Source organism: Ranitomeya imitator, chromosome 7 (assembly GCF_032444005.1).
Source record: "Ranitomeya imitator isolate aRanImi1 chromosome 7, aRanImi1.pri, whole genome shotgun sequence".
Classification (NCBI taxonomy): domain Eukaryota; kingdom Metazoa; phylum Chordata; class Amphibia; order Anura; family Dendrobatidae; genus Ranitomeya; species Ranitomeya imitator.
Genome location: NC_091288.1, coordinates 210,345,480 through 210,366,533, shown reverse-complemented (window position 1 = coordinate 210,366,533; position 21,054 = coordinate 210,345,480). Strand labels below are relative to the sequence as shown.

The window sequence follows — 21,054 nt, the reverse complement described above, 5'->3', positions numbered from 1 at the left end:
TTATAGTAGTTATATTCCTGTACATAGGGGCAGTATTATAGTAGTTATATTCTTGTACATAGGGGCAGTATTATAGTAGTTATATTCTTGTACATAGGGGCAGTATTATAGTAGTTATATTCTTGTACATAGGGGCAGTATTATAGTAGTTATATTCTTGTACATAGGGGGCAGTATTATAGTAGTTATAGTCTTGTACATAGGGGCAGTATTATAGTAGCTATATTCTTGTACGTAGAGGGCAGTATTATAGTAGTTATATTCTTGTACATAGGGGCAGTATTATAGTAGTTATATTCTTGTACATAGGGGCAGTATTATAGTAGTTATATTCTTGTACATAGGGGCAGTATTATAGTAGTTATATTCTTGTACATAGGGGCAGTATTATAGTAGTTATATTCTTGTACGTAGAGGGCAGTATTATAGTAGTTATATTCTTGTACATAGGGGCAGTATTATAGTAGTTATATTCTTGTACATAGGGGCAGTATTATAGTAGTTATATTCTTGTACATAGGGGCAGTATTATAGTAGTTATATTCTTGTACATAGGGGCAGTATTATAGTAGTTATATTCTTGTACATAGGGGGCAGTATTATAGTAGTTATAGTCTTGTACATAGGGGCAGTATTATAGTAGCTATATTCTTATAGTAGTTATGTACAACACTTCTCCTATAACGTGTGTAGAGCAGCCGTTAGTGGCGGTTTTCCCGGTGACACAGGACAGGTGTATATACATATTACTCTGTAGTTATTTGCTGCCTGTGTTTTCCGCTCACACATCGATGCGCTCGGCGATCCCCATCACTTCGCCTCCCTGCCATTGACATCCTCTCGCCGTGACGTCACGCACATGGGCGGATGAGAGGGGGGGGCACGGGGTAAAGTCTGGGCTCGGGTTGATGCTTTCGGTGCTCGTCAGGCTCTCGCGGCGCCGCCATTTTCAGTGTCTGAAATCAAGTGAGAGGAGAGGAGGCAGAGACCGGGGACCGGGAGCGGCGGTGCTGAGGTCACTGGAGGGCCGGGTGACAGGTAACTGCTGGGCACACACGACCCCCTCATCTCTGTACGTCACGTCTGTCGGGGCCGCGGTGGCGGAGTGTGAGGTGCAGGATCCGTTATCCCTGTGTGTTATCAGCCTGACATCCCGGGTCACGTGTCCGGTGCTACCTGTTATCAGACGCGGTTCTGGCTCTAAATCCATCTGTGACCTCATTGTTTACATCATTGTACATATAACACATCACCTGTGTGTTCTTTATATATATATATCATATGCATGGTCGGGGTTTCCTAGCAACTGGGTTTGGCCCCTCGCTGTGCCTCCAAAGCGCCTCGGTTTGGCCCCTCGCTGTGCCTCCGGAGCGCCTCGGTTTGGCCCCTCGCTGTGCCTCCGGAGCGCCTCGGTTTAGCCCCTCGCTGTGCCTCCGGAGCGCCTCGGTTTGGCCCCTCGCTGTGCCTCCGGAGCGCCTCGGTTTGGCCCCTCGCTGTGCCTCCGGAGCGCCTCGGTTTGGCTGCGCGCTGTGCCTCCGGAGCGCCTCGGTTTGGCCCCTCGCTGTGCCTCCGGAGCGCCTCGGTTTGGCCCCTCGCTGTGCCTCCGGAGCGCCTCGGTTTGGCTGTGCCTCCGGAGCGCCTCGGTTTGGCTGCGCGCGGTGCCTCCGGAGCGCCTCGGTTTGGCTGTGCCTCCGGAGCGCCTCGGTTCGGCTGTGCGCTGTGCCTCCGGAGCGCCTCGGTTTGGCCCCTCGCTGTGCCTCCGGAGCGCCTCGGTTTGGCCGCGCGCTGTGCCTCTGGAGCGCCTCGGTTTGGCCCCTCGCTGTGCCTCCGGAGCGCCTCGGTTTGGCCGCGCGCTGTGCCTCTGGAGCGCCTCGGTTTGGCCCCTCGCTGTGCCTCCGGAGCGCCTCGGTTTGGCTGCGCGCTGTGCCTCCGGAGCGCCTCGGTTTGGCCCCTCGCTGTGCCTCCGGAGCGCCTCGGTTTGGCCCCTCGCTGTGCCTCCGGAGCGCCTCGGTTTGGCCCCTCGCTGTGCCTCCGGAGCGCCTCGGTTTGGCCCCTCGCTGTGCCTCCGGAGCGCCTCGGTTTGGCCCCTCGCTGTGCCTCCGGAGCGCCTCGGTTTGGCCGCGCGCTGTGCCTCCGGAGCGCCTCGGTTTGGCTGTGTTTCGGGGTACGTGTCACTTGCGTATGTTTAGTTGGGTGTGCAGTGTGTGTGCGTACCAGGAGTGAGCACTGATAAGCCAAGACCCCTGTGCAGTGCTTGTCTGGCCCAGGCTTTCGCCATGGTGTATTCGCTCTCACAATGCTCATGTATGTTCCCTTTCGACGTGGTGTATACGCTCTTGCAGTGCCCGTGTATGTTCCCTTTCGCCGTGGTATATATGCTCTCGCAGTGCTCGTGTATGTTCCCTTTCGCCCTGGTGTATATGCTCTCGCAGTGCCCGTGTATGTTTCCTTTCGCCGTGGTGTATATGCTCTCGCAGTGCTCGTGTGTGTTCCCTTTCGCCCTGGTGTATACGCTCTCGCAGTGCTCGTGTATGTTCCCTTTCGCCCTGGTGTATATGCTCTCGCAGTGCCCGTGTATGTTCCCTTTCGCCCTGGTGTATACTCTCTCGCAGTGCTCGTGTATGTTCCCTTTCGCCCTGGTGTATATGCTCTCGCAGTGCTCGTGTATGTTCCCTTTCGCCGTGGTATATATGCTCTCGCAGTGCTCGTGTATGTTCCCTTTCGCCGTGGTGTATATGCTCTCGCAGTGCTCGTGTATGTTCCCTTTCGCCGTGGTGTATATGCTCTCGCAGTGCTCGTGTGTGTTCCCTTTCGCCCTGGTGTATACGCTCTCGCAGTGCTCGTGTGTGTTCCCTTTCGCCCTGGTGTATATGCTCTCGCAGTGCCCGTGTATGTTCCCTTTCGCCCTGGTGTATATGCTCTCGCAGTGCTCGTGTATGTTCCCTTTCGCCGTGGTATATATGCTCTCGCAGTGCTCGTGTATGTTCCCTTTCGCCGTGGTATATATGCTCTCGCAGTGCTCGTGTATGTTCCCTTTCGCCGTGGTGTATATGCTCTCGCAGTGCTCGTGTATGTTCCCTTTCGCCCTGGTGTATATGCTCTCGCAGTGCCCGTGTATGTTTCCTTTCACCCTGGTGTATATGCTCTCGCAGTGCTCGTGTATGTTCCCTTTCGGCGCGCACATTGCACATGGCTCTGTGAGATGCTTGTACGTTACACACCGGCATAGCCTTGTGAGCGAGGCCGGAGTGATGTGATGCGCAACGTTTGTAATTTAAGCCTCGTGCTAAACTAGAGACGAAAAGAATTTACGTTTTTTTCATCTTTAATCTTTTATGCGCATGTTTTATTCTTTACTTTTAAGTAGCCATGATTTATTTGAGGTCTGTTTTTTATTTTTCGTGCCCACTTTATTTCCCAATTACCATAGGTCGGGCTCCCTGCATCGTGAGTGGGGTCCAGATTACGGGGACCCCGACTATTCCTGTATTGTTTACTGGTTTATGACTCAAATATAAAAAGTCTATAACAGAACAGTATCAGTATAATTATTTTTGCCCCTATTTTATTGTATGCGGAGGTTATCCAGCTTAAAATAAAAAGCAAACTCTGCATAGTCTGATCCTGCTGTCTGATACGTTTCCTTCACCCAGAATCATCAGTCGCTCAGTTTCCCTCCTTGCAGTGACAGGTCGGGTAATGAGGCGGATTTTCTTTGCATGTGTTTTGGGTCTGCTCGATTGGAGGAGCGTTGTGTTAAGGCTGTATGTAGTGTGTGTAAGGGGTTAAGTGATAGGAGGCGCTCAGGCTTTAATCTGCGCCACTTTCTGTGTGCTCCGCTTTCTGTAACCAAATTGTCGCACAGTTCCAGTCTGATGTACATTAGAAAGAAGTGGTTGTAATTCATGATCCCTCCACTCATAATCCTGTTCTGGCAGCGAAAAAAGATATCAATACATTTCTAGAATGTGCGGTATAGATCCAGAGTCCTACAGCGAGGAAGAGAATATAGAAACGGGTCAGCTGTGCACTCCAACTCAGTGTGTGTAAAACATATAACCTCACACAGCATGGAGTCACTGTGTACATACATTACATTACTGATTCTGAGTTACATCCTGTATTATACCCCAGAGCTGCGCTCACTATTCTGCTGGTGCAGTCACTGTGTACATACATTACATTACTGATCCTGAGTTACATCCTGTATTATACGCCAGAGCTGCACTCACTATTCTGCTGGTGCAGTCAATATGTACATACATTACATTACTGATCCTGAGTTACATCCTGTATTATACCCCAGAGCTGCACTCACTATTCTGCTGGTGCAGTCAGTGTACATACATTACTAATCCTGAGTTACATCCTGTATTATACCCCAGAGCTGCGCTCACTATTCTGCTGGTGCAGTCACTGTGACCGAACATTACTGATCCTGAGTTACATCCTGTATTATACTCCAGAGCTGCACTCACTATTCTGCTGGTGCAGTCACTGTGTACATACATTACATTACTGATCCTGAGTTACATCCTGTATTATACTCCAGAGCTGCACTCACTATTCTGCTGGTGTAGTCACTGTGTACATACATTACATTACTGATTCTGAGTTACATCCTGTATTATACTCCAGAGCTGCACTCACTATTCTGCTGGTGCAGTCACTGTGTACATACATTACATTACTGATCCTGAGTTACCTCCTGTATTATACTCCAGAGCTGCACTCACTATTCTGCTGGTGCAGTCAATATGTACATACATTACATTACTGATCCTGAGTTACATCCTGTATTATACCCCAGAGCTGCACTCACTATTCTGCTGGTGCAGTCACTGTGTACATACATTACATTACTGATCCTGAGATACATCCTGTATTATACCCCAGAGCTGCACTCACTATTCTGCTGGTGCAGTCACTGTGTACATACATTACATTACTGATCCAAGTTACATCCTGTATTATACCCCAGAGCTGCACTCACTATTCTGCTAGTGTCCATGTGACTTCTTGTACTGTAGCGCACACATCTCTTGCTCATCCTGTTCTCTCTATTTTGTATATTTTTTTTTTTTTTTGTCTGTGATTTCCCCCCCCCCCCCCTTACAGTGGACCTCGTGTTATTTTCTGTTTCTGTTTAGGACACACAAATTCCAAGTGAACGTAGGCTGCAAATATTGCAAAATAAACCATCTTCCTGCTCCGATTCCGGCTCCCCCTCTCCTCCTTCCCTGTTGGTGTACATGTCAGTACGCTCTGCAGTCCCGGTATTCTATTCATGGACCTGAAGGATCATTCCTGACACTTGTTCCTTAATTTAGTTATTTCCTTTGGAAATTTTTTTTTTCCATGGTGCGTAATGTACCACAGGAATTGCAGTGTGTCACATCGGATGCCGGGCGCTGCGGAGCCGCAGAGTGCTAGTGTGTGCTCCGCTGTCTAGCAGTCCAGACCGACTCCATGTAATGATCAGACCCGTAGCTGTGGCTGCAGCCCAGACCCGGCCTTTCCTGTACACAAAAAGCGCGGATGTAGAGATTTGTTTGTCTGACAGGTGATTTCAATGTTTTCCATATTTTCTTCGCAAAGTTTCTTTATATCTCACGTTTGACACAAGGATGATAGTCTGACATCAGGATACAAATGTATTATTCAGGGGATGTGTCTGATTTGCCGCACCTGCTCCCACCCTGAGACCCATCCTGAGATCAGGCTAAAAATAAGCCTGGTATGATCAGCCAGGACCAAGCAATATGGTAATGTATGTACACCACTGCACCAGCAGAATAGTGAGTGCAGCTCTGGGGTATAATACAGGATGTAACTCGGGATCAGTAATGTAATGTATGTACTCAGTGACTGCACCAGCAGAATAGTGAGTGCAGCTCTGGGATATAATACAGGATGTAACTCAGGATCAGTAATGTAATGTATGTACACAGTGACTGCACCAGCAGAATAGTGAGTGCAGCTCTGGAGTATAATACAGGATGTAACTCAGGATCAGTAATGTATGTACACAGTGACTGCACCAGCAGAATAGTGAGTGCAGCTCTGGAGTATAATACAGGATGTAACTCAGGATCAGTAATGTAATGTATGTACTCAGTGACTGCACCAGCAGAATAGTGAGTGCAGCTCTGGGATATAATACAGGATGTAACTCAGGATCAGTAATGTAATGTATGTACACAGTGACTGCACCAGCAGAATAGTGAGTGCAGCTCTGGGATATAATACAGGATGTAACTCAGGATCAGTAATGTAATGTATGTACACAGTGACTGCACCAGCAGAATAGTGAGTGCAGCTCTGGAGTATAATACAGGATGTAACTCAGGATCAGTAATGTATGTACACAGTGACTGCACCAGCAGAATAGTGAGTGCAGCTCTGGAGTATAATACAGGAGGTAACTCAGGATGAGTAATGTATGTACACAGTGACTGCACCAGCAGAATAGTGAGTGCAGCTCTGGGGTATAATACAGGATGTAACTCAGGATCAGTAATGTAATGTATGTACACAGTGACTGCACCAGCAGAATAGTGAGTGCAGCTCTGGGGTATAATACAGGATGTAACTCAGGATCAGTAATGTAATGTATGTACACAGTGACTGCACCAGCAGAATAGTGAGTGCAGCTCTGGGGTATAATACGGGATGTAACTCAGGATCAGTAATGTAATGTATGTACACAGTGACTGCACCAGCAGAATAGTGAGTGCAGCTCTGGAGTATAATACAGGATGTAACTCAGGATCAGTAATGTAATGTATGTACACAGTGACTGCACCAGCAGAATAGTGAGTGCAGCTCTGGAGTATAATACAGGATGTAACTCAGGATCAGTAATGTATGTACACAGTGACTGCACCAGCAGAATAGTGAGTGCAGCTCTGGAGTATAATACAGGATGTAACTCAGGATCAGTAATGTAATGTATGTACACAGTGACTGCACCAGCAGAATAGTGAGTGCAGCTCTGGGGTATAATACAGGATGTAACTCAGGATCAGTAATGTATGTACACAGTGACTGTACCAGCAGAATAGTGAGTGCAGCTCTGGAGTATAATACAGGATGTAACTCAGGATCAGTAATGTATGTACACAGTGACTGCACCAGCAGAATAGTGAGTGCAGCTCTGGAGTATAATACAGGATGTAACTCAGGATCAGTAATGTAATGTATGTACACAGTGACTGCACCAGCAGAATAGTGAGTGCAGCTCTGGGGTATAATACAGGATATAACTCAGGATCAGTAATGTAATATATGTACACAGTGATTGCACCAGCAGAATAGTGAGTGCAGCTCTGGGGTATAATACAGGATATAACTCAGGATCAGTAATGTAATATATGTACACAGTGATTGCACCAGCAGAATAGTGAGTGCAGCTCTGGAGTATAATACAGGATGTAACTCAGGATCAGTAATGTAATATATGTACACAGTGATTGCACCAGCAGAATAGTGAGTGCAGCTCTGGAGTATAAGGCTACTTTCACACTTGCGTTGTGTGACGTACGTCGCAATGCATAGTTTTGGAGAAAAACGCGTCCTGCAAATGTGCCCGCAGGATGCGTTTTTTCTTTATAGACTTGCATTAGCGACACATTGCGACATATGGCCACACGTCGCATCCGTCGTGCGACGGATGCGTCGTGTTTTGGCGGACCGTTGGCACAAAAAAAGTTACATGTAACGTTTTTTTTGTGCGTCGAGTCCGCCATTTTCTACCACGCGTGCGCGGCCGAAACTCCGCCCCCTCCTCCCCGGACATTACAATGGGGCAGCTGATGCGAACTGCATCTGCTGCCCCCGGTGTTTATTTCTTTCACAACGTGCGTCGGGCCGGCACATGGCGACGGTCCCGTACCGACGCTAGTGTGAAAGTAGCCTTACACAGGATGTAACTCCGGATCAGTAGAGGTCCATATAACAGATCTACAGTGACTCGTCTCTTTGTAGTTTTTTCTATGTAGGTGGGTATTAGGTGGGCAGCTTCCTCCTCTCCCAGTCTGCCATGTCTTGTCAGTCTGCTCTCAGTCTCTGGGGGCTGACGGCCATCTTCCCCTCTAAACTGTGCTGTTGTGAGACCCAGCTGTGTCACCGGCTCATTATGGTGTCTGTGTATAAGTTATGGCTACGGTATTTTGTCTGTTTTACAGATTTATTGCAAACTCGGAGTCAGATTTCTTCCGCCTGATTTCCGTCCCGTGTGTCCTCTCTCCGCTGATCCGTTCAGGAGCAGATGTAGTTTTTGGCTTTGGTGGAGATTTGCTGTGAATTGTCTCCTTCCTCTCATTGGTGGCAGAGGCCACAGTAATCCGTACGTTACTGCACAGACGACATTGGTTTTCTGTCTGTATTTGTCCTTTTCCATTAATATTCCACTTGGGTATATAGTGGAAATTTTCCCCTCCTCCTCGGTCTCCAGTTTGCTCAGTATTTCCCTTTGACCAAGGTGACCGATCATACATTAACCTGGTATTTCACTTATCAGTGTGAATCTATGTTCAGCCGGGGCCGGTTCTCTCCTGCTCTGATAATTCGCTTCCACACAGGGGGGTAACTTTTTTTAATAGTTCTAAGGATTCTGTTCTCAGAAAGCGTCTTCTTCGGTCCGGTCACAACGTTGCCTCTTCTTTCCACCTGCTGCCTTTCTGTAGCCGTCACTGTCAGGCGTACAATGGGGTTGTCCAGACCGGTTTACCTCTGGTCTCCGGCTGCCGACACTTTACATTCACATTAGTGTCGCTCGGTTGCTTTCACCACTTTCTGCTGAATGATTACTGTAAACTTTGCTGGAGGTAAAACTTTGAGGAAAAACGATCTGCAAGGAATGACGACGAATCTGGTGTCTTGTATGGTTAGCTTTGTAGCGTTTTTCTTTCCTACTTGTATCGGGGACATATGTTGTGGTCACATTGATTATTTGCAAATATTGCACTTAAGTTTTTCTTGTGCTGATGTTTAGATGCATCATATCTTTGGGACCCCCTCCAATCATGAGAACCGAGGTACAAAGACAGAGTAATGAGTGACCACTGCTCTACGGTCTCTAGCCGTGGGGGTCACACTTGCTCACTGCAACCAAATTTGTACCCCCAGTCTTGGAATCGGTGGTGGACTCGGCAGACGGACCCCCAACGATCAAACCTTTTTTATCTATACTATAGAAATGATACATGTTCTTTAAGATAACGACCAGTTTTCAGGGATTTGGTGCCTGACGACAACCCCTCCATAAAACACTCAATTGTTCTTTTTGGTATCCATGACTGCGAAGTTGTCAGACAGGATCCACTGGGTTGTCCACTGCGGGCGCACATGCTCACTATTCTCGTGTACCGTGGTGGTTGTAGTAATGGTCGTTACCCCCCCCCCCCCCCCCCCCCTTTAAGGTCTCCTGTGGCTCGGGTTCTTGTTTTCTGCTGCGGCCTATGAACCTTAATCTCCTGGAGTCGTAGACTGATTAGCATAGACGTTATGGATGTTTCAGACCTTTGCTCCCCTCTATAGAGGCAGCGGTCAGGACAGGAAAAGGCGCTGCTGCCGACTTCCTCTCTGTAGAAGATCGAGGCAGAAAAGTTCTATCGTGCAGGAGGATGTGACGGCGCAGAATCCACTTTGTTCCCTTGTATGAGTAGCAGGATGATTCCACTCATCAGTCACAGTGTCTGTGTAGTGTCAGTCCACGCCTGCAGAGTCACATAGTGGAGCGCTGCCATCCACCAGGATGCTCCACGTGTTCACACTTCACTTCTTGTGAAGAGCTGATGCCGGAAGGGAAGAGTTTGGTGGCCTCAGCGTCGTCCTCTACCTCCTGCTCTTTTTCTATAAGCCGCACATACATTCACACATTTGCTTTCTGCATTACGATCATGTCTGTGCACCTGATGGGAGGTTATAAGCAACATGATAATCTGCACCAATGTTACTGTATCACATGTACCACAATTTGTAAATAGATCTGCTGCGGTGTGTGGAGGTATGAGATGGATGACACCTGTCATAACGGCTGGAAGTAATCCCATCATTGTCTGACAGCGATCACTGCAGTAATGTCAAAAGGATTTTGGGTTACATCCTCCAGAGCTGCACTCACTATTCTGCTGGTGCAGTCACTGTGTACATACATTACTGATCCTGAGTTATATCCTGTATTATACCCCAGAGCTGCACTCACTATTCTGCTGGTGCAGTCACTGTGTACATGCATTACATTACTGATCCTGAGTTACATCCTGTATTATACTCCAGAGCTGCACTCACTATTCTGCTGGTGCAGTCACTGTGTACATACATTACTGATCCTGAGTTACCTCCTGTATTATACCCCAGAGCTGCACTCACTATTCTGCTGGTGCAGTCACTGTGTACATACATTACATTACTGATCCTGAGTTACCTCCTGTATTATACCCCAGAGCTGCACTCACTATTCTGCTGGTACAGTCACTGTGTACATACATTACATTACTGATCCTGAGTTACATCCTGTCTTATACTCCAGAGCTGCACTCGGGAAAAATCAAGAGTTGCAACAATAACCTAAACCTAATGATAGTAGATTCATACCCACCATTGGATCATTGTCTGATTCCCCCCACACTTTTTGTTCTAGTTTTTAAAAACCTTTGCACATACGTCATTTAACACTTACAGGTGTTGTAGGTGAAAGTAACCGCAACGTACACGTGGCAGAAACTTCATCACGTTGGTACCACGTGTAACCGCAGGATATTGTTTACAGATGCTGCGATCTGTTTGTTTTCCTTATGAGTATATGACTAACCCTTTACGTGACACACGGACTGCAGAGCGGTGTTCTGCAATATAGCATCACATCTTCTGATTTTCATCTTCGTTTCAGATTCCATTTAATTAGAAAGATGCTTTGTCTTCCTCTTATATAGGAAAAGATAACTACTATGATACTGCTCCTATGTACAAGAATATAACTACTATAATAGTGCTCCTATGTACAAGAATATAACTACTATAATACAGCCCCCTATGTACAAGAATATAACTACTATAATACTGCTCCTATGTACAAGAATATAACTACTATAATACTGCTCCTATGTACAAGAATATAACTACTATAATACTGCTCCTATGTACAAGAATATAACTACTATAATACTGCTCCTATGTACAAGAATATAACTACTATAATACAGCTCCTATGTACAAGAATATAACTACTATAATACAGCTCCTATGTACAAGAATATAACTACTATAATACTGCCCCTATGTACAAGAATATAACTACTATAATACTGCTCCTATGTACAAGAATATAACTACTATAATACTGCCCCCTATGTACAAGAATATAACTACTATAATACTGCTCCTATGTACAAGAATATAACTACTATAATACTGCTCCTATGTACAAGAATATAACTACTATAATACAGCTCCTATGTACAAGAATATAACTACTATAATACAGCTCCTATGTACAAGAATATAACTACTATAATACTGCTCCTATATACAAGAATATAACTACTATAATACTGCTCCTATGTACAAGAATATAACTACTATAATACTGCTCCTATGTACAAGAATATAACTACTATAATACTGCTCCTATGTACAAGAATATAACTACTATAATACTGCCCCTATGTACAAGAATATAACTACTATAATACTGCTCCTATGTACAAGAATATAACTACTATAATACTGCCCCTATGTACAAGAATATAACTACTATAATACTGCCCCTATGTACAAGAATATAACTACCGTATATAACTTCTGTATATTAGGTTGTGAGTTCCTCTTTCCTATAAGTCCGTCTTGTTCTCTCTTTCAGGAGGACATTCGGTCCTGCCATTTGCATGTGACAGCCGTCCTCTCCCAAGATGAACGTTACCAAGGGTGGCCTGGTGCTTTTTTCTGCCAATTCCAATGCGTCCTGCGTCGAGCTGGCCAAGAAGATTGGAGAGTACGTATGCTGCTGGTGGGACGTAACGTCCCGTCATTCTGTCTGACCTTCAGCTTGATTACATTTTCCTTCTGCTTTTGGCTGCATCTCCCTGTTCTCCCATACGTTGCCTCTTGTCATCAGGGATGAGTGTGTTTGGAAACATTTCATTATGGAGCTGGAAGTAATGTCTCCCCCTGACACATAAATACATCAGACGTCATCTCGTTTGCCTCCGATGGCTTCCAGAATATGCCGTCATACTGCAGGGAGCCGGGTCAGGAACTTCCTCCATACGAATTCCTCGCTTGTACACTCTGCAGACACTTGACGTATAATAAGGATGTGGCTGGAATAGAAGTGATTCCTCTTATAATACTGTATGGCATCAGATCGCTCTGGGTGACCTCTGGGCATGAATCTCTTACTTGGACTTTCTTTGCTTTACTTTTGCAGACGCCTAGGGATAGAGCTTGGCAAGGTCCAGGTGTACCAGGAACCAAACAGAGGTAAGGGTACAGTCAATGCCCATTTTCCTGTCTTCATGTCCTTGCTGAGCAATATGGACCCTATATAGCGGTTTTGACAGATTTGGCAGCTATTTCTGTAGGATGTTGTGTGAGATTCCTTAAATCCAGCATGTAATCCGTTAATTTGGCATTGCAATATGCCAGTGATACTGGAGAGATCACACAAATCCCAGCACTGCCACCTATTGTTAAAGATCACAGCCTGGGTGGGTCACGCTGAACCCACAACGCTGTTAGTTTTTTTTTTTTGTTTTTTTTTTTGTCAATAACAGCCCTCTGGTACGGTGACACACTCCAGAATCACCAGAGAACTACTCGCTGCCATCACCAATTGTTTTTTGCAGGCTGATCGGACTCCTGGTTGTGGTAGCATATGGCTTCAGGGGTGCGGTTTACAGAGCAAAAGGAACAAAACTATAACATTTTCTACTTAATCCAGAACTATGGGCAGTGTTTATAGAAAAAATATTTATTTATACCTTATATACTTGTATATAAGACGAGTTTTTCACCCCCCCTTTTTTTTTTGTGTGCTGAAAATGCCCCCCTCGGCTTATACACGAGTCATTGTCCCAGTTTACGGCGGGGGAGCAGCGGGTCACAGGAGGCAGGAGCCTACAGCTGCGGCTAAAGGCTGTGTCCACTTCTAAAGATAAATGAATATTCACTGCACTGGCAATAAATATTCATTTCTCTTACAGCGCGCACAGTTACATCCGCAGCTGCCGGTTTCCAGTATTAAAAAAAAAAAAAAAACTTTCCTACCTTCCTTGGGCGCCCCTCGCAGCATCTAGTTTCGGTGCCAGCAGCTCCTGCGTCTGGGCGATCATGTGTCTCCGCTCATTAAGATAATGAATATTCACCTCTCTCCACTACCATAGGCGTGGAGAGGTGAATATTCATTACCTTAATGAATGGGGACACTTTATCGCCCGGCCACAGGAGCTGTTGGCACCTGAACGAGATGCTGCGAGGGCGCGCAGGGAAGGGAAGTAGGATATTTGTGGGGGGTTTTTTTTATCATTTTTTTTTCATGGGGGGCCATGCAGACAAGGATGGGAATAGGGATTCATGCAGACAAGGATAGGGATGAGGAACCATGTATACCAGAATAGGGATTAAGGGACAATGCATACCCGGCTTATACTCGAGTCAATACGTTTTCCCAGTTTTTCATGGCTAAATTAGGTGCTTCCGCATATTCTCGGGTTGACTTATACACAGATATATGGTGCTAAAGATTTTACAAAGGGAACAAAACAATACAGCATATATAGTTAAAATTATATATATATATATATATATATATATATATATATATATATATATATATATATTAAAAGGAGAAGCATAATTACCTTACTACGCTGGCCACAGAGATGGTCGGCTAGCGAAGAAGAGCACTTCAATTGGAAACATCCAGTGAACTGGAATCATGCATACACTGATGTGTATCTCTCTGCATGGAACACAGATCGTAATTCACCTTGTCCTTTTATTAGCACTTACCCCAATATTCATAACTTTCCATCAGAGTCACAAAACCTTTGGGAGGTTCTTTCATTATAGCAGTGCATCCTGGAGCGGAGCCTAATGCTCTTTCCTCAATCAGACTCCGGTCTTTATAACCTGTCCACACCAGGAAGAGGGAAGAGGTTCAAAATGAGTTTTAATTGGTATTGTCACTTCTCGGCTATATGCAATGCCCTCTCTTCCATATACTGTGCAATTCTACTTCAGGGAGGTTTAGGCCATGTTCACACAGTGCGTTTTTTACTGCGGAACCGCAGCGATATTGCCGCTGCGGTTCCGCAGCAGTTTTCCATGCAGGGTACATAACAATGTAACCCTATGGAAAACAGTCACTGCTGTGCACATGGTCCGTAATTTCGTTTAAAAAGCCGCGCAGAATAGCTGCGGCAAAAAAGGAGCATGTCACTTCTTTTTCCTGAACCGCAGCGGTTCTGCACCCATAGACCTCCATTGTGAGGTCAAAATCGCAGTAAAACCCGCAGATCAAAAATATATCTGCGGGTTTTACTGCGATTTGATGTGCAGAACCGCTGCAGCAGGAAGTGCGGGGGAGCGGGCGGAAGTGCGTGGGCGGAGTGTGGCTGCCCCCCCGTGCTCCGATGCCCCCCCCCCCAGTGCTCCGATGCCCCCCCCCCCCCCCCCCCGTGCCCTAATCTCCCCCCCTTATACTTACCCGGCGTCCCGGTGTCCGTCCGGCCGTCTTCTCCCTGGGCGCCGCCATCTTGCAAAATGGCGGGCGCATGCGCAGTGCGCCCGCCGAATCTGCCGGCCGGCAGATTCGCTCCAAAGTGCATTTTGATCACTGAGATATAACCTATCTCAGTGATCAAAATAAAAAAATAGTAAATGACACCCCCCCCCCCCACTTTGTCACCCCCATTGGTAGGGACAATAAAAAAATTAAGAATTTTTTTTTTTTTTATTTCACTAAGGTTAGAATAGGGTTAGGGTTAGGGGTAGGGTTAGGGTATTTTCAGCCATTTTAGCCCTAAAAAGCTTCCTAGGAAACACAGTCTCTGCATAGAAAACTGCATAAAAAAAGGATAAAAAAACGCATCAAAAAAGGACAAAAAAAGGACCAAAAAAAGGACCTGCGTTTTCTGCCAAGAGCTGCAGTTTTTTAAAAAAACTGTCCTGAAAAAAAAAGGATGGAAATCCTGAACGTGTGAACATACCCTTAGAATGTTGGCTCTTTCTCCCTGGAAAATCTGTGTGAGAGGAGGGGAGTGAGTGCCCCCTCACTGGAGTTGTTAATGGATTTTAGTGTTTTCTATGACACAATATATTACGCAATTTCACAAGATCTTAAGAAATTACCCAGGATATAAAGTGCTGTGTAAAAAATAAATAAATAAAAAATAAATAAATAAAACTAAATTATTAATAATAATAATAATATACTGCGAAGTAAGAATACTTTAGAAAATAGATCTTTTTTTTTTTTATCAATTAAGAAAATGCAAGTCATTTACTGAAACAAAACAGCTGTGTAGGAGGCCCAATACAGGGCAAAGAACAGACGAACTCTACTACAAATGTGAGGTTGTGGAAGATAATTTCGTGTCACAGGTAGTGATACTGCATCAGCAAGTCGTCCCCCCAGGATAATATTTCACAGCACACTGGATTTTCAGGATGTGTTATTCAAGCTCTTTTGAAGAAGAAACAAGAAATGAGCAATGTTGAGAACCATAGACACAGGGAACTGCCAAATAAACTTAGTGCATGAGATGAGAGACATCATGTTGCTTCCGTTGAAATCGGAAAATGTCCAGCAGTGCCATCAGCTCAGAATTGGGAGAAACCAGTGGGACCTCGATGCTCCATCTACTTTTTCAGAGAAGTCTGACCAGAAATCGTCTTCATGGAAGAAATGTGGCCAAAGATCTTACCTTCTCCATACAAGGACAAGCAACTTAACTACGCTCGAATACATAGGAGCTAATAATGGAGGTGACGGGGGGGGTCCCCGGATACTGATGATGGAGGCGACAGGCGGTCCCCGGATACTGATGATGGAGGCGACAGGCGGTCCCCGGATACTGATGATGGAGGCAACGGGCAGTCCCTGGATACTGATGATGGAGAAATTTATAACTTAATTAATATCCAGAACATTCACTACTATTCAGTAATCCTGAGAATCTGATGAATCTGATTTTTCTCTAGTAACCCCCCACGACAGCACACCTGGAGGATGTTACCCCTTTCCTAATAGGGACAGGAAATGACAAGAGGTTAAATAACCCCTCCCTCCTCCTCCCCTCAGTGTTCTTTCTTGTCCCTACTAGGGATGAAGAGGTCATCCCAGGTGCACTGTGCCGGCAGCGGTCACCGGGGGGAATAGTTAACTAGCCGGGCAGCGGGGATCAGACTTGCGTCCATTCCCTGTCGCTGCTCCCGTCTCCTCCGACTCGGGACTCTTCACCGCCGCCATTCCGCGCCTGCGGGCAAGGTCTGGGGCGTTCTTCGGCTGGAGGCCTCTCGGAGCTCTCCAGCCCTTCTCCTCCTCCGCGCGCGCGTGTGTGGGTACTTCCGGTCTGAAGCCGGCGGCCGGATATGACGTCAGACGCCGGCCGGCTTCTCTGAATCAGGAAGTTCCTCGTGCGTTCCAGCCAGGAACACTAGGCAGATAGCATGGAAGACGTCGGCGTTCTCCCCCCACGTACTTCCGGACACCGGAGGAGGAGGTCCTCAGCCAGGAGGACAGGTGCTGCGTCCGGTCGCCTATATATTCAGGCCCTGGACAGGAAGACATCGCAGGTAGGACCACTGTGTGGTGAAGACTATGGAGATGTCTGCTTCCTCGCGCTCTGCACCTGCAGAACACAGCACCATCCCGGCCCCAGTGAGTAGTCTGGCCCCGGGTGTCCATTCCCTGATGTGGGTTGTAGTCTTATAATTCCTTCTCCCCTTCCTTTTTAGGGGGACAAGGAACCCACATCAGGAAGCAAAACAAAAACGACCCGCAAATGCGCAGTTTGTATGAAGAAACTGTCCTCTTCATACAAGAAATCTTTGTGCAAAGAATGCACAGACAAAATTATCAGCGAGGAACAGCCATCCCTGATAGAGGAGATTAAAACCTTAATCCAGCAGGAGATTAAAACATCTCTGGCCACTCTTTCCCAGCCTACACCATCTCCTAGTGCCCCTCCTGAGGCTAAGAAAAGGAAACTTAATCCACAGGAGGAAGAGCAGGAGGACTCTCAGGGAGAGACGTCGGACGAACCCCCAGAGGTGGGTGAATTATCCCTGGACTCTGAGACTGTCCAGCAAGAGAGATACTACTTTTCTTCATCTGATATTGAAGAACTCCTTACGGCTGTAAGGAAAACTATGGAGGTTGAGGAAGAGAAGACGGCCCAGACAGTGCAAGAAGAGATGTTTGGAGGTCTTCGTTCTAGGAAGCGTCAGGTGTTTCCTATTCACCAAAACATCCGAGATTTAGTTCTGGACGAGTGGGAATCCCCAGAAAAGAAGCTGACTACTCCAGCGGAAATTAAAGACAGATTTCCTGTGGATGCCGAGACAGCGTCATGCTGGTCAGAAGTCCCAAAAGTGGACGTCCAGATTGCCAGAGTAGCCAAAAAGACCACGCTACCATTCGAGGATGCCTCCCAACTGAGAGACCCTCTAGAACGTAAGATGGACGGACTACTAAGGAAGTCGTGGGAAACGTCAGCGTCTTTACTGAACATCAATTCAGTATCCACTTGCGTGGCTAGATCGATGCATCGCTGGCTGGGGCAGCTAGAGGAGCACTTGTCCTCAGGTACTCCGAGAGAAGATATTCTGGCCTCCTTGCCTATCTTCCAGAAAGCAACAGGCTTTTTAGCAGATGCTTCCGCAGAATCCGTGGGAGTGACGGCGAGATCATCCGCACTGTCAAACTCGGTAAGGCGTGCACTCTGGCTAAGATCCTGGTCTGGGGATATGACTTCCAAGATGAGGCTGTGTTCTATTCCTTTTAAAGGAAAGTATATGTTTGGACCAGCCTTGGATGATCTTTTGGAGAAGGCTTCAGACAAGAAAAAGACCTTACCAGAACCTAGAAACCCTAGGAAAAGACCCTTCCGCGCACAGCAGGAACATACTCCTCAATACAGAGGAAAGGGTAAGACAGGTCGCTGGAGCTATCCGAAAGGAGGGAAAGACAGGAATCTTTTTCTTTCACAACCCCAAAACCAGAGAAAGCAATGACGCCGTCATAGTGGGGGGTCGGATTTCGAACTTCCTCCCAGTCTGGCAAGAGATCGGGGTGGATCAGTTGACCTTAAGATTGGTCAAAGAGGGGATGAAAATAGAGTTTACATCATACCCCCAAAAAAGAATGAAAACTACAACGTTATCAACACCGAAGCTACAGTCCACCCTGATAACTGGGATAGAAGATCTCTTAATCAACAATGTGATCTCCACAGTCCCAAAAGACGAAAGAAACAAGGGCCATTATTCCAGCCTATTTCTGATAAGGAAACCAAACGGAACCCATCGGATGATAATCAATCTGAAACCGCTGAATCAATATGTAACCTACAGAAGATTCAGAATGGAGTCCGTCAGATTGACAGTACCCTTAATAGGGCAAGACTTTGTCATGGCAACCATCGACTTACAGGACGCATATTATCACGTCCCAGTCCATCCAACCTATCGGAAATTTCTAAGGTTTGCAGTCACCAGAGGAGAAGTTATAGACCACTTCCAGTTCAATGTCCTCCCATTCGGACTATCATCAGCTCCAAGGATCTTTACAAAGGTCATGTCCGAGGTGATGGCGTACATCAGAAGTCGGCGGATATGCATAATCCCATACCTCGACGACCTCTTGGTAGTGGCTCCCACGGTTCCAATTCTACAGGAACATCTTCAAACAACAGTCCAGATCCTGTCATCCCTGGGTTGGGTGATAAACCCCAAAAATCGGATATGGTTCCGTCCACAACGAAGATCTTTTTAGGGGTCTTATTAGACTCCCACAGACAAACATCTTTCTTGCCCGAACAAAAACGGTCCCTGCTTACATCAAGGATAAGAACATTGCGGGACAAGAAGAGAGTATCTCTACGATGGGCCATGTCGGTTCTAGGTACCATGACATCTTGCATCCAGATGGTGGCATGGGCTCAAGCCCACACCAGGATACTTCAGACACATATTCTGTCAAGCTGGGACGGATCCCCAGGTTCTCTAGACAAAAAGATCCGGATACCACCGCATGTAAAGTCCTCATTAACATGGTGGCTACAAAAAGAGAACTTAATGAGAGGAGTTCCCTGGTTGCAGGTCCCAGCAGTGACCATAACAGTAGATGCCAGTGGAAAAGGTTGGGGAGCTACGGTAGACCAGCACATATTCCAGGGATTCTGGTCAGCCGAAATAGCACAACAATCCTCGAATTTCAAAGAGCTAAAAGCAGTAGAAGAAGTTCTCAAAGCGGCAGTAACTCTTGTACAAAATTCCCACTTAAAAATATACTCAGACAACATGACAACAGTTGCCCACCTTCGCCACCAGGGAAGTACAAGACACGAAGATCTAAAAAGAATATCAAGAATATTTTCATGGGCCGAAGAACATGTTCTCTCCATATCCGCCCTACACATAAAAGGGGAGATAAACGTACAAGCCGACTTCCTGAACAGAACAGAGGTCCATCCAGGAGAATGGAGCCTAAACCCAGAAGTCTTTCAGATACTAGTCAAAAGATGGGGACAGCCAGAAGTGGACTTGTTCGCGAACAGTCAGAACGCAAAGGTAGACCAGTTCTTCTCGCTAGATCCGATGAATCCGGGGTTAGCTGTGGACGCATTGGTCCAGCCATGGACATTCTCGCTAGCATACGCTTTCCCGCCATTGCCGGTCCTACCAAAAGTCCTGCAGAAAATAAGGACAGAAAAACTCAAGGTGATCCTAGTGGCTCCTCTTTGGCCCAAAAGAGGTTGGTTTGGGGCCCTCATCAGTCTAAAGAAAGATGGGCCAATAGCACTTCCACCGGTCAAAGACCTTCTCTACCAGGGGCCAATACAGCATCCAGATCCCGAGAGGCTACACCGAAATGCCTGGCTTCTGAATTCTCAATTCTGAGAACTAGAGGACTATCAAAGAGGGTAATTGAAACATTACAAAAAAGTCGCAAAACGGTTACTAATTCTATTTACCAAAAGATCTGGAAGACGTTCATCACATGGTGTGCTCCTGAGCAACCTAACCCAGATAAACCAAACCTAGCCAAGATCCTGGATTTTCTACAAGATGGGCTGGAGAAGGATCTCAGACCCAGCACCCTCAAGGTACAAGTGGCAGCCTTGAGCTCTTATTTTGACCAGTCTTTAGCCAACCATAGATGGGTAAGAAGATTCATGACGGCGGCATCCCGCATATCTCCAAGACCCATAAATATAGTTCCATCCTGGGACCTGAATATAGTCCTGAAAGGACTTACACTGCCACCATTTGAACCCTTATCTTCCATAACCATGGATAAACTCGCTTGGAAAACCACCTTCCTGGTAGCTATAACAGCCAGAAGAGTGGGTGAACTACAAGCCCTGTCAATCAATGAGCCCTACATGAAGATTCTTCAGGACAGGCTTATCCTACGATTAGACCCATCCTTTCTCCCAAAGGTCGTCTCCGATTTCCACAAATTGCAGGAGATAATTCTTCCGTCGTTCTATCAAGAACCAAAGAATGAGGAAGAGGAACATTTCCATACTTTGGATGTTCGAAGAATGGTACTCTATTATCTTCATGCATCAGAAAAGATTAGAAAAGATCAAAATCTGTTTATTCATCTTCTCGGCCAGAATAAGGGGAAGAAGACTTCCAGATCCACAATTGCAAATTGGATCAAAAGAGCAATCCTGGAGCCTTATCAAATTCAAGGCCTCCCACCACCAGGAAAGCTAACAGCCCATTCTACTAGAGCAACAGCTGTCTCCTAGGCCGAGAAAGCCAGTGCTTCCATCAAGCAAATATGCAGAGCGGCTACATGGTCCTCGGTCCATACGT

The 21,054-nt window shown here is 46.3% G+C and overlaps 1 protein-coding gene across 2 annotated transcripts in view; it reads left to right on the top strand.

Moving 5' to 3' along the window:
* Positions 1 to 21,054, top strand: part of PRPSAP2 (phosphoribosyl pyrophosphate synthetase associated protein 2) — a 58,357-nt gene that overhangs the window by 16,236 nt on the left and 21,067 nt on the right. Inside the window, exons 1-3 of one of the 2 annotated variants that reach the window (XM_069734668.1) lie at positions 908 to 1,038; positions 11,864 to 11,995; positions 12,431 to 12,483. In XM_069734668.1, the coding sequence (XP_069590769.1) occupies positions 11,913 to 11,995; positions 12,431 to 12,483 (136 nt within the window). In that variant the 5' untranslated portion in view covers positions 908 to 1,038; positions 11,864 to 11,912. Of the gene's footprint in view, positions 1 to 907; positions 1,039 to 11,863; positions 11,996 to 12,430; positions 12,484 to 21,054 lie in introns of those variants that run through there. The other variant, XM_069734669.1, reaches the window with a different exon arrangement.